General features: G+C 41.0%; 1 protein-coding gene across 14 annotated transcripts in view; it reads right to left on the reverse strand.

The window, feature by feature from the left end:
* Window positions 1–12,661, reverse strand: part of ASH2L (ASH2 like, histone lysine methyltransferase complex subunit) — a 47,670-nt gene that overhangs the window by 20,810 nt on the left and 14,199 nt on the right. For all 14 annotated transcript variants that reach the window (XR_009538283.1, XR_009538292.1, XR_009538286.1 and 11 more), the window contains exons 12-16: window positions 6,003–6,170; window positions 5,520–5,713; window positions 2,533–2,625; window positions 867–965; window positions 80–139 (exon numbers count right to left, since the gene is read on the reverse strand). Coding sequence is in view for 1 of the 14 variants with exons in the window: in XM_060136549.1 (XP_059992532.1) it covers window positions 80–139; window positions 867–965; window positions 2,533–2,625; window positions 5,520–5,713; window positions 6,003–6,170 (614 nt within the window). In the remaining 13 variants the exon portion in view is untranslated. The remainder of the gene's footprint in view (window positions 1–79; window positions 140–866; window positions 966–2,532; window positions 2,626–5,519; window positions 5,714–6,002; window positions 6,171–12,661) is intronic.

Genomic DNA, 12,661 nt, shown 5'->3' on the forward strand with positions numbered 1-12,661 from the left:
AACAGATAGGTGAGGTGAGACTGGAGTAACCGCAGCAAGAAGACTGAGGACGCACGCAGACATGTTCAACGTTACTCACAGGGCGGTACATGAGATCCTTTGGAGGATACTTGAAGCATGGTCCAAAGTTAATGGAGACCTGGGATAAATTCAATCCAAGCAGACATGAAGAAACAAAAGAAGAAAGTAGTGAAAACCTTAATGTGACATGGGAAATTTCTCGCTTTAAATGTAGCTGTGATATTCACGGTATAACTGAAACAAATGATATATATTAATACTGCTAAAGGTGGTCAATACCCTATAATAGCCATCAAGAATTAGGTAAATAAAATAAACTTGTGCTGATTTCTGTTTATAACCTAAAGAGTTCCTTATATTACTTCAATGGGGGCTACTGACAGAGTAAGAGGACATGGAAACTTCCAGGCATTGCCTTTTCAAATAATTTGGTTTCTTTAGCTGGTAGGCTCTAATGATAGTCCCTTCATGCTGGATCATATTTTTTTAAAAATCACTATAAGCAACAGTTACTAATGATGGTAGGTTATCACGACACATAACACCAAATTGACTTATGCGTGTAAATACTTTATATCCTTTATACTGAACAACAGTGACCACATAGTACATCCAAAGGAAAGGTATGGGGCTTTACAATAACTGCATGATCTTTACCTGTCCAAGCAAATACTTCGTGGGGGACCCACATGTTTTTGGAACAAGCAGTAACAGTAGGAATATGCTCCCATCCCACTCCTAGGCCTTTCACATTTCTTTCTAGAATCCCATCAGTGGCTCTTTCACCACAACCGTCCACCTATCTCCCTCAGGTTGTGTTCACAGGATGAACAGACGATACGTACCGTGCAGCTCTTGTACAGCGAGATGGCCGGAAAGTAAACCCCCTCAAAAATATCTTTGTAAGCCACACCTTGATTGACACCATTTTTATAAAAAATTATCTGAAACAAAAACCATGGTTTTACTTCAGAATTTTAAAAAAGAACAAATTAAAAAAGAACTCCGTTGGAGAACCCTTTATCAGCAGTATGGTGTCAGCATTTGAAGAAATCCTAAGAATAGCATGTAGCTTGTGTAACAGCAATAGCTGACATTTATGTAATACCTTAGATTTTTCAGAGCCTATCTACATGCTCTATTCCAGCTGGTCCTCAGGTTTTGGGTTTTTTTTGAGGTGCAATGGTGCCTTTTTTTTTTTTCTTGGTCCTCAGGCTTATTTGCTTTCTGAATTCCTATGCTACTTATATCAAACAGTTCCACTTTCTGTTTTTCATTACATTATATTTATAAAAGGTAACTGGTCATCCACTGATCCCTTGGAACTATACCCTTTTGAGCTCATTTATCTGTCCCCTTCCCTTGCCTCAGGTTCTCACTTCTGCATTTCTACTTTGAAAATCTCGCAGGATCTTCTGTCAAAGTCTCTGAATCCGGGCTTCCCTGGTGGTGCAGTGGTTGAGAGTCCGCCTGCCGATGCAGGGGACACGGGTTCGTGCCCCGGTCCGGGAAGATCCCACATGCCGCAGAGCGGCTGGGCCCGTGACCCATGGCCACTGAGCCTGCGCGTCCAGAGCCTGTGCTCCGCAGCGGGAGAGGCCACAGCAGTGAGAGGCCCGTGTACCGCAAAAAAAAAAAAAAAAAAAAAAAAAAAAAAGTCTCTGAATCCTTATTTCTTTGTCCTTTCTCTCTCAAAACTATCCGGAATATTCTCTTAACCACTATGGATGGACTTCAGAAAAGGCTCCTTTTTCTGAAGTAACTTTCTCTACCTCTTCTTCCCAGCAAGAGCTATCTTCTGCCTGGCTGTATTTTCTGGCTGTGTTAATCTCCTTAGTTCAATTAACTGTTTCCCTTTACTACTTTTTCCCTAAAAACAATCGGAATCCTAGTTTATTTCTCCTACATTTGCTTGTATTACTGATGCAGGTGGCTTCACAGCATTTTTATGGAAAAATGTTTCCAGCTCAGAACTTTCTTCCATCCCTTCCCCTTCTATTTTGGGCCTCTGTGGTTGGTCCAGATGCACCAGCCTTTCTTTGATTGTGCTATGACCTTGGCAAACACATTCCCAACAACCCTGGAGAAGGGAGGCAGAAAAGTTCTAGAAGGCACTGAACGAGCCATCACAGCTCCTGCTGCCCCCCGGGTCACATACCGAGGCCCTGAATCTCCTATTCCAGTTTCCTCCTTCCGCACTTGCTACCTCCTCTGACAAAGGATAAGTATCTCTGACTTGCTTCCTCAATTGCCCTCAGGCTTTCTTATTTGGCCACTGTTTTATACCCCCTTTTCTCTAAGAATCCAGGTCATTGCTCTCATAGCAGCAGCAGGTAGCCCAGAAAGAACAAAACACGGCAGGCAGGAGAGTGCGCTGGCCCTGCTGCTGCTGTGTTAGCAGAAATCCCTTCATCCCTCCTGTGGGACTCAATTCCCTCACTTTCATAATAAGGGGGTTGGACCCAATGTTCCAATTCTTCTAATTCTGACATTTTGATGACCGTGACTCACCTCGCTATGGGGAGTCTGCTTTAGGCTCTTCTCTGCTTTATCCACAAAGTCTTTTTCTTCAAAATACAAATAACTCTTGAACTTTATCAAAGCCTTGAAAACCAAGAGAGAAGGAAAGAAAAAAAAAAAAAGGAAAAATGAAGCATCAGCTACATCATCATGGGGGGGGGGAAGCCAGATTCACACAAATAGCACTGAGTCCTTGTGTTCTGAACAGAAATTTAAAATCTTTGCAGTCAGCTTTGTTAGATTTTGAACAACTATGTGTGTATTTAGAATTACCAGATGGCACATGCTTGTTAAATATTTTCCCAAAAGGCCCTTACTAAGATTTGGGGGGGGGGGGTCACTTCCTTCCCTCCTAGTTCCCTACCTGTTTCTCCCACAGGTGGTCTCTGGGTCACTCCTTTCTTACTGGTTCCTAAGACTCTGTTTAACTATTCACTCCCGGGTAAACATATGGCATTAATTTTTTTTTAACTTGTTTTTGTGGCCGCACCACGTGGTTCGTGGGATCTTAGTTCCCTGACCAGGGATTGAACCTGCACCCTCAGTAGTGAAAGCGTGGAGTCCTAGCCACTGGACCGCCAGGGAATTCTCTGACATTCATTTTCTTCTGAACAGTTCCACAGTATTCCATTTTATGGACATATTAGTAATTGCTTATTCAAATTAAAAACAAATTTTTATAATGGAAATGAAACACTACATAATTTTAAGGATTCCAACAGTATCCTCGCGGTAACCGTAGACCTCTGTGCACTGTAGAACCAAGCACTCATATGGCTGAAAGTTCTAGGTGGTGGCAGGAGTGACGACAGTCAGCAGTGTGATGCCACCAATACAACGTGCTCTGACTGCTTATTATCAGAACAACCTTGGAGGAGACACCACCCGATTTAAGCACTTACTCTAAAGCTACCATAATGAGGATAGTGTGGCATTGGCAGAAACAAAGGTCAACAAATAGATCAGCGGAACAGAGAGCCCAGGAATCGATCTCCACAGTCACTGGACTATTGGCAGAAATAAAGGTCAACAAATAGATCAGCGGAACAGAGAGCCCAGGAATCGATCTCCACAGTCACTGGACTGTCACAAAAGGAACCAAAGAAATGAGGAAAGGAGTTTTCAAAAAATGGGGCTAGAATAAGTGGGTATCAACACAGAAAAAAAAAACCTAAACTTGGGGGCTTCCCTGGTGGTGCAGTGGTTAAGAATCCACCTGCCAATGCAGGGGACACGGGTTCAAGCCCTGGTCTGGGAAGATCCCACATGCCGCGGAGCAACTAAGCCCGTGCGCCACAACTACTGAGCCTGCGTGCCACACCTACTGAAGCCCGCACACCTACGGCCCGTGCTCTGCAACAAGAGAAGCCACCACAATAAGAAGCCCGTGCACCACAACGAAGAGTAGCTCCCGCTCGCCGCAACTAGAGAAAGCCCACGTGCAGCAACGAAGACCCAACACAGCCAAAAATAAATAAATAAATTTATAAAAAAAACTAACCTTGACCTCTACTCCACGTCATTCACAAGAATGAATTCAAGGTGGATCAGAAACCTAGATTAAGAGCTAAAACCATGTTTTCAAAGAAAACATGGAAGAATACCTTCATGACTTCCTGAGAGCAGGCAAAGATTTATTAACTCATAGAAAGCAATATAATTGTAAAGAAAAATCTGAGATGCACTTCATAAAAATTAAGAACTTCAGTTCATCAGAAGACACCATTAAGAAAATGAATAGAAGAGTCAGAGTAGGAGAAAAATACTTTTTAAAAAGCCATTTCCAACAAAAGACTGTAATCCAGAATATATGAAGAACTCCTACAACTCATTAAGACGACGAACAACCCAATTTTTTTAAAAAGTCAAAATATTTGAACAGAAACTTCACAAAAGAAGACAGATGAATGGCCAGTAAGCACATGAAAAAATGTCCAGTATCATTAGTCGCCAAAGAAATGTTAATTTAAACCAAATGAGATACTACTACACACCCACCAAAGTGGCTAGACTTGTTTGGTAACAACAAATGCTAGCAAGGATGTAGTGCAACTAAAATACTCATACGCTGTTAGTGGGAATGGAGAGTCTGACAATCTCTTATAAACCTAAATGTATAATGACCCAGTAATTCTATTTCTAGGCATTGACTAAAAAGAAATAAAAACATGTTGACAAAAAAGGTCTGTACAAGAATACGCATAGCAACTTTATGTATAATAAACCCGAACTTGAAATGGCCCCAGTGTCCATTAATAGGAATATGGGTAAGCACTGTGGTATCGCACAATGGAAACTACCCTGCAGTAAAAAGGAGCAAACCACAGATTCCTGTAACAGCATGGAAGAACCTCAAAAGCATTATAACAAACAATAAAAGCCAGACACAAAAGATCACACACTGCACGGTTCCATTTACATGAGTTCAAGAACAAGCAAAACTAATGGAACAGAATTGTGATGCGGGGAAAAATTCACAACAGTAGTTGCCTCAGTGCCGGTAGGAGCTGGCACTGACTAGGATGGAGTATGAGGGAACTTCCTGAAGTGTAAGATTCAACGTCTCCACGGGGGGTTGGCTCAACCTCAAAACTCAGTGAACATACACTTAAAATTTGTACATTTCATTTTATATTGTAAATTTTATATCAAAAGAAAAAACTAAACAAAAGTTAATCTCTAGCTAATGATATGCACCCTTAAGTACTTGGCGGGGGTTAAAAAAACATGGATGTATGTGTGGGTGGGTGGGTGTGCGGGTGGAGGAATGAATGCATAACATGTTAATGGCAGAATCTAGGTGATGGGTATTCGGACACTGACTTTTAAGTTCTTTCAATTTTGTTATGTCTTAAAATTTTCAAAATGAAATGTTGGGAAAGATGTAAATGGATAAGCATCATTAAGAGAACACACAGTTGAAGCCATCAGCTGCCACGGGTCTTCAACCCGGGAATCTCTCGGGAGGACAGACTCACCTTATCTTTATAGGTATCGGGCAGTGACTTGGCTGTCTCTGTGTCTTCAGGAAGACTGATATAAAATCCCAGGACATCTCCCTGTCCATAGCCAGAAGAGTAGTGTTTGCCAATGGACTGGTGGAATTTGGTCCCCTTTTTGCTCCGCCAAGAATAGCTAAATTTATCATAACCTAAGGGAGCTTGAAGGTTACCTGTCCCAATAAAAAGATATACAGGAAGTCAGAACTGCAAGTCAACTCTGGTTTGCTAAAGGAAAATATTCTCCTTTTTTTACTTTTTTGCCAGTTTTGTAAAATGGCTAACGAACTATTTCTCACAAGCAATGAATTATAAAAATATTCCTAGGAACTGCAAACCACCTAAACCCTCAGGAATTGAATTTTATGACCACAATCCAATAAGCGTACAAGTAATGAAGCTTAGCCAGATGGTCTATACCTCTCCACCAGTTGCCACGTCCGTATCATAGCCCCAGCTTACCTAACGGCTGGGACCAGCCCAGTCTGGCAGCGGTGTCTGGCGGCATCTCATCCACCGTGATTTCAAAGTACCAGGCACCTTTCCGAACCCCATGAGAAGCCCGAACCATAGAGTAGCCCTTCTCTCCAACCACAGTCAGCCGGTCATCGGAGATCTTTAATTGGGGAGCTGCAGTGATGGAGATTAAAACAAAGGCCTGCAACTTATTTGAAATACTTGGAGACAACTGCCACAAACTCTTATCCTCCAGTAAAACGAAATAAAAAATCAGAAATATCAAGTCAGGAATTTGAAATATTAGTTCAGGAGTTTAAAAGTCTCCAGATATAGATGAAGGAGGAGAAAGAAAGAAAAAGGAAGAAAGCTGTCGAGTAATCAGTTTTTATTAAATGTGATTTTTTTTTTTTTTTTGCGGTATGTGGGCCTCTCACTGTTGTGGCCTCTCCCGTTGCGGAGCACAGGCTCCGGACGCATAGGCTCAGCGGCCATGGCTCACGGGCCCAGCCGCTCCGCGGCATGTGGGATCTTCCCGGACCGGGGCACGAACCCATGTCCCCTGCATCGGCAGGCGGACTCTCAACCACTGCGCCACCAGGGAAGCCCTTAAATGTGATTATTTAAGATGGCAGGTTAAAACTAATTATACTTGTCTATTCCCTAATATAACAAACCAATTGTAATGTGTTTGGATCCTGATGTGAATAAACCACCCTTTACAAGACTTTTTATCTGAAACAATTTCAAAGTTTCAAAAATAGTGGAGTCCTCATATGTCCTTCACTCGGCTTGCCAAGTGCTAACACCATCTGTGACCATCACACAAGGATCAAAACCAGAAAATTGACACTGACACAATACTGTTACACTAATCTATAGGTCACCTTTGAGTTAAGCCAGTTATCCAAATAACATCCTTTTTTTGTTCCAGGATCTAATCCAAGATCCCCCATTTCATCTAGTTGTCGTGTCTCCTCAGGTCTTTCATGACCCTGACATTCTGAAGGGTACTGGTCACTTGGTTTGTAGAAATGTCCCTCAAACATTTGTCTGTCCGATGCTTCCTCCTGTCTGGGTCCAGGTCATGCCGCTGCCGGGACACCACTGCAGTATTGCTGGGCCTCTCAGTACGTCAGGTCAGGAAGCACATGCTGTCCAAATGGTGATGTTAAACTCTGATCACTTGGTTAAGGTGGTGCCTTCCAGGTTTCTCCACTATAAAATTACTATTTCCCCTTTGTAATTAATAAGTATTTTGTGGGAAGATAAAAAGATATTTGAGACAATCAAGGAAATCTGATTTGGACGGAATTCAGATGATAGCAAGGAATTATATGTTTTGCTAAGTGTAATAAGAGCTTGTGGCTATAAAAGCAAACTCCATACTCCTTAGAGATACATATTTTTAAGAGTACATAGGGTGAGACTTACTTCTTAAAAATTTTAAAAAAAGAGTGAAATAAAGGAGCGGATAAAACAAATATGGCAAAACCTTGATAACTTAAATCTGGGTGAAAACTCTATGGAGCTTCATTGTATTCACCTCTCGACCTTTGCGTATAGTTTGAATCTTACTTTACTAAGAGACCATTATGTAACATAAGGGGACAATCTAAACCAACTGGAAGGGACACTGTGACTTGGAAGTTGGAAGTGAAGCAAAAAATGACAAAAGGCGGGCGAGTATTTTCGTGCTGTGTAGGTTGATTCTATAGATGTAGAAGCATCTCCAACCCAATTAAGACTTAACTGAGGGAAAAGCATTTGAAGTAGTATTTGTGGGACTCTAGAAGTTGTCTGAATTCTGCTGGAATAACAAAATGTAGTTTCATTAGCTTTTATAAAGGCTTACGATTTATGAAGTACTTTCATAGGTAGGTAGGTAAGTAGGTAGACAGATGGCCAGACAGACTCCCCCTCACAACTCCCACCTCCAGTGGAGAAGCAGACCACATGGCTGTTCAAGCTCACCCCGCAGCTGGCAGAGCCTGATTGAAGCCCTGGCCCTGCACTCTTTCCGTGACCCCGCAATGGCTCTTGTATTCAGGAGATACAATGACAACCTCCCTAAATTAAATGCACATTGTTTAACAGAGCTTTCTTAGGTACCTGGCAAATTCTACCTTCTCAAATACAAATACTTCTTCCTTTACTCCTTCCTGACCAATTCAGTCCTAAAGCCATTAGGTGGGGCTGAGCAAGGTTAAGTGTCTGTGACAGAACAGGATATTAAAGGGTCTACCTCCTCACAAAACTTTTTAATTACAAAGGGAAAAAAGAGTAACTCTCCAGTGGATAAACCTGGCAGATACCACCTTAGCCAAATGATCAGTGGACATCACCAGTAATGGGACACATTCAAGTCCTGCACCACCTACAGGATGCAGTATGTGAGATTATTTCTGTGATATTCCTGTTGAAGATGCAGAACTTGGATCATTAGGAACAAGATGAAACCAAACTGAGGGATATTCTGTAAAATAACTGCCTTCTAACTTTCAAAAGCCTCAAGGTCAAAGTTCAGGAAAGATGGGGAAGCTGTTCCAGACTGAAGACTTAAGAGTCACGACAACTAAATGCAGCAAATGATTCTCAACTGGACCCTTCTGCTATAATGGACGTTCTGGATCAACTGGGCAAACTTGGATAGAATATGAGCATCGGATGGTAGTAATCAGATGCTAATTTCCTGATTTTGATCGTTGTGTCAGCTCTGTAAGATGTGAAAGTTTAAAAAAATATCCACTAGTTCTTTCATATTCTTCCTTTCAAGAGGTGGAGCCTAATTTCCCTCCACTTGAGTGTGGGCTGAATTTAGCAACTAATTTCTTGTAACAAATATAATGAAGTTGAAGTGACTGTCCCATTTCAAGACAGGTCAAACTCTTTACAGCTCTCTTGGAGAACTCGCTCTAGGAGAAGTTAGCTTCCATGGATGAGGACAAATTAGCAGTCTTTGGAGAGGCCCACACAGTGAGGACCTGAGGGTGTCCCGTCAAAGCCACGTGACTGAGCCATCTTGGAAACAGACCGCCATCCCCAGCTAAGAGCTTGACTGCAACTTCCTGAGTTTTCCTGAGCCAGACCACACAGCTAAGCTGCTTCCAGATTCCCAACTCTCAGAAACTATGGGATGATAAACACTGGTAGTTTTAGAATGCTAAGTTTTATGGTAATTCATTATGCAGCACTAGGTAACACAAGGAGAATGTCCCTGTTTGTAAGAAATACACAATAAAGTTCTCAAAGGTGAGACAGCATCATGGCAACTGACTCTCAAGTAGTTCAGGAAAAAAAAAGTTTAGTACTGTTCTTACAATTTTTTTTTAATAAATCTGAGATTATCTCAAAATAAAAAGTTTAAAAGATACAATATAGAGTTATTATTAACTTTTAAAAGGCTCAGCATAAACAGCAGGCAGCCACTGCTATCCTACGTATTAAATTCTAACATGTTACTGCTAAATAAGGGCCAGCGTTCTCCCATTTTTTCCCCTCCAGAATTATAGCTATTATGTATAGTGAAACACAACAAGGCTCACTTCGTAAACCCTGAAGTCACTTATTTGGCCCTTCCTTACTATCAAAGTATGCTTGTCACTCACAGGAGTCAAACCGATCCATGTACAATGGTCATTAAACTGAGGGATTACGTCCAAGTGACTTCACTTGACTCCACTTCTGAATGACTAGCATCAGTACAAGTGTTACAGCTTTTAGCATCAATTCAAGAAACAATGAATGGGCTTCCCAATGGAATAACTATATGGACATGTTTAGATTCAATTCAAAGAAACAACTGAAAGAGGCATATTTTAAACAATTGTGGAAATGTGAATATGGACTGAGTATGGAATAATTAAGAAATTATTATTCACCTCTATCAGGTAAGATAATGGCACAGTGGTTATGTTTCTTAAAATCCTTGTTGGAGGGGCTTCCCTGGTGGCACAGTGGTTGAGAGTCCGCCTGCCGATGCAGGGGACAAGGGTTCGTGCCCCAGTCTGGGAAGATCCCACATGCCGCGGAGCGGCTGGGCCCGTGAGCTATGGCCGCTGGCCCTGTGCGTCCGGGGCCTGTGCTCCGCAGCGGGGGAGGCTGCAGCAGTGAGAGGCCCGCGTACCGCAAAAAAAAAAAAAAATCCTTGTTGGAGATAAATACTGAGACATCTAAGGGTGAAATAATATGCTATCTGGATTTGCATTAATACTTCAGAAAAACAGCAAAGAAATCCATGAGGTACACTTGTCTAAAAGTAGTTTATTTAAATTCACTTTCACATTCTAACAGATAATGAATGCTATTCTCTGAATAATTGAATAAATTATGCCATTAAAAGAACTATTATACATTAAAAAGAGTTTTGCATGACAAAAAAGTCATAAACAAAGTTAAAAGACAACTGACAAACTGGGAGAAAATGTTTACAACGTATCCCACAGACAAAGGGCTAACATCCCTAGCATATAAAGGGACAAAAGACCAAAATTCCAACAGATAAATGGGAAATAAAAACACACAAATATAATTCACAAGGTAGTGACTCTTAAACATGAAAGAAAATGTTCAAACTCAAAGAAACACAAATTAAAACACTGAGATTCCCATTTCTCACCTCTCAGACTGGCCAAAATTAAAATCTAGGACAACATCTTCTGTTTGTGAGGTTATGGGGAAACAAACATTCTCTACGTTGCTGGTGGGAATGCAAACCGGCACAGCCATTCGAAGGGGAATTTGGCAATATCTAACAAAACTAGGTATATACGTACTTACCGTTTGGTCCAGCAATTCCATTTCTAGAATTCAACCATGAACGTATACCACCAACAATACAAAAACACACACACCCATGGTTATTCACTGCCTCTTGATGAATCCAAAATCCTGGAAACAATCTAAATGCCCATATTCAGAGTGGTTGAATAAACCATGTACATCCACATAATGCCATATCATAAAGTTAAAAAAAGAAAAAACTGAGGATGAGCTCTTTGAACTGGCGTGGAGTAACCGCATGAACCAAAATCCAAGACTATCTACAGTATGCTGCCCTTCATGTATGAAAAAAGGAGATAAAAGGAAATACACGTGTGTGTGCTCACCTGTGCAGAAGAAATAAAGGATGAACTAGAAACCAGAGAGACTGGTCATGTAGACGGTGGGTGGGAAAGTGGGAGAAAAAGAGGAAATGAGAGTGGGGCAGCAGGGGTGAGGAGGGATGACACTCTGGGCAAACCTTTGTGAAAAACAGTAGCTCTAGAACTACAGTAATGTTGCACATACCCTTCAAACTCTCCCCTGCACATGCCCCCAAGATGTGGGAGAACCCCAAATGGCATACCAACACTAACAACTGAGCCTACCATATCACAAATGAAAAACATAAGCACACTGAAGGAGGTGGGGAAGGAAAGAACTAATCTAAGTTAGCATTATCCTGATGGGATATGCAAGGCTAAGACAGAAAGAGCTGTACATAAATGCTGTAATCTAGTTAGGGAATGTTTCCTACAGTGGTTTGCAATTTTCAAACCACCTTATGTGCATATTAGACATGAACGAGTAAGAAAATGTATTGGAGGTAATTAGAATCAGGTTTTACTGTTCAAGAAAGAAGTTACAAATATGGAAAGGTGGAAGGCTGGAATAACCTTGTGGTGTTTGATTAAAATCCAAGGTAGCAAAGTAAACTCAGTATAGGCATGTATATATGTGTCGTTCAGAATACGGACATACATTTCCCACCTCGGTTCACGGAGGGAGCCTAGAAGCAACACCCTGTAACAGTAAGCACACAGAACACTCACATCTTCATTTCTAAACACCATTCTCCAATCAAAGGAACCCGGGCTCTTTGGAGACGGAGCCGATACTTGGCCTGGAGCACGGAAAATATGAGATGAACCAAAAACATCTTGTGACGTCAGCAAGTAAGGAAAAAAAGGTGATGGGGCTTATCAAAAGGACACAAGATTCCATTCCCAACAACGTAGGTGGACCTGGAGGGTATTATGCTCAGTGAACTAAATCAGAGAAAGACAAATACTCTTATCATTTATATGTGGAATCTAAAAAACCAAATGAATGTACATGACAAAACAGAAAGAGACTGACAGATATAGAGAACAGACCAGTGGTTACCAGGAGGAGAGGGAAGGGAAGAGGGGCGAGATAGGGTTAGGGGATCAAGAGGTACAAACCACTATGCATAAAACAAACACCCAATAAAAACATAAAAAATAAATAAAGCAACTATACCCCAATTAGAAAAAAACAATGATGCTTTAAGGATATATTGTACAGCATCAGGAAATATAGCCATTATTTTATAATAACTTTAAATGGAGTATAATCTATAAAAATATTGAATCACTATGTTGTACACCCAAAAGTAATACAATATTGTAAGTCAACTATACTTCAATTAAAAAAAAAAAGGAATCAACCTAAAGAAGCTCCTAATGGCCAAAGCTGGAGTAATTTGAGCAACAAAATAAATATCTGTTAAATGCACACTGATAAAAATAATCAATTAAATAATAAAGAAAAGGAATAGCAACGATCAGGCAAATACCACATTAACAACTGTTGCCGACAAGATCCACTGATGGATGCTAAAATCAGTGGGCAAAACTTTACAGAGAAACGGGATACTTGCA

The sequence above is a fragment of the Lagenorhynchus albirostris genome, chromosome 21 (genome assembly GCF_949774975.1).
Source record: "Lagenorhynchus albirostris chromosome 21, mLagAlb1.1, whole genome shotgun sequence".
Classification (NCBI taxonomy): Eukaryota; Metazoa; Chordata; class Mammalia; order Artiodactyla; family Delphinidae; genus Lagenorhynchus; species Lagenorhynchus albirostris.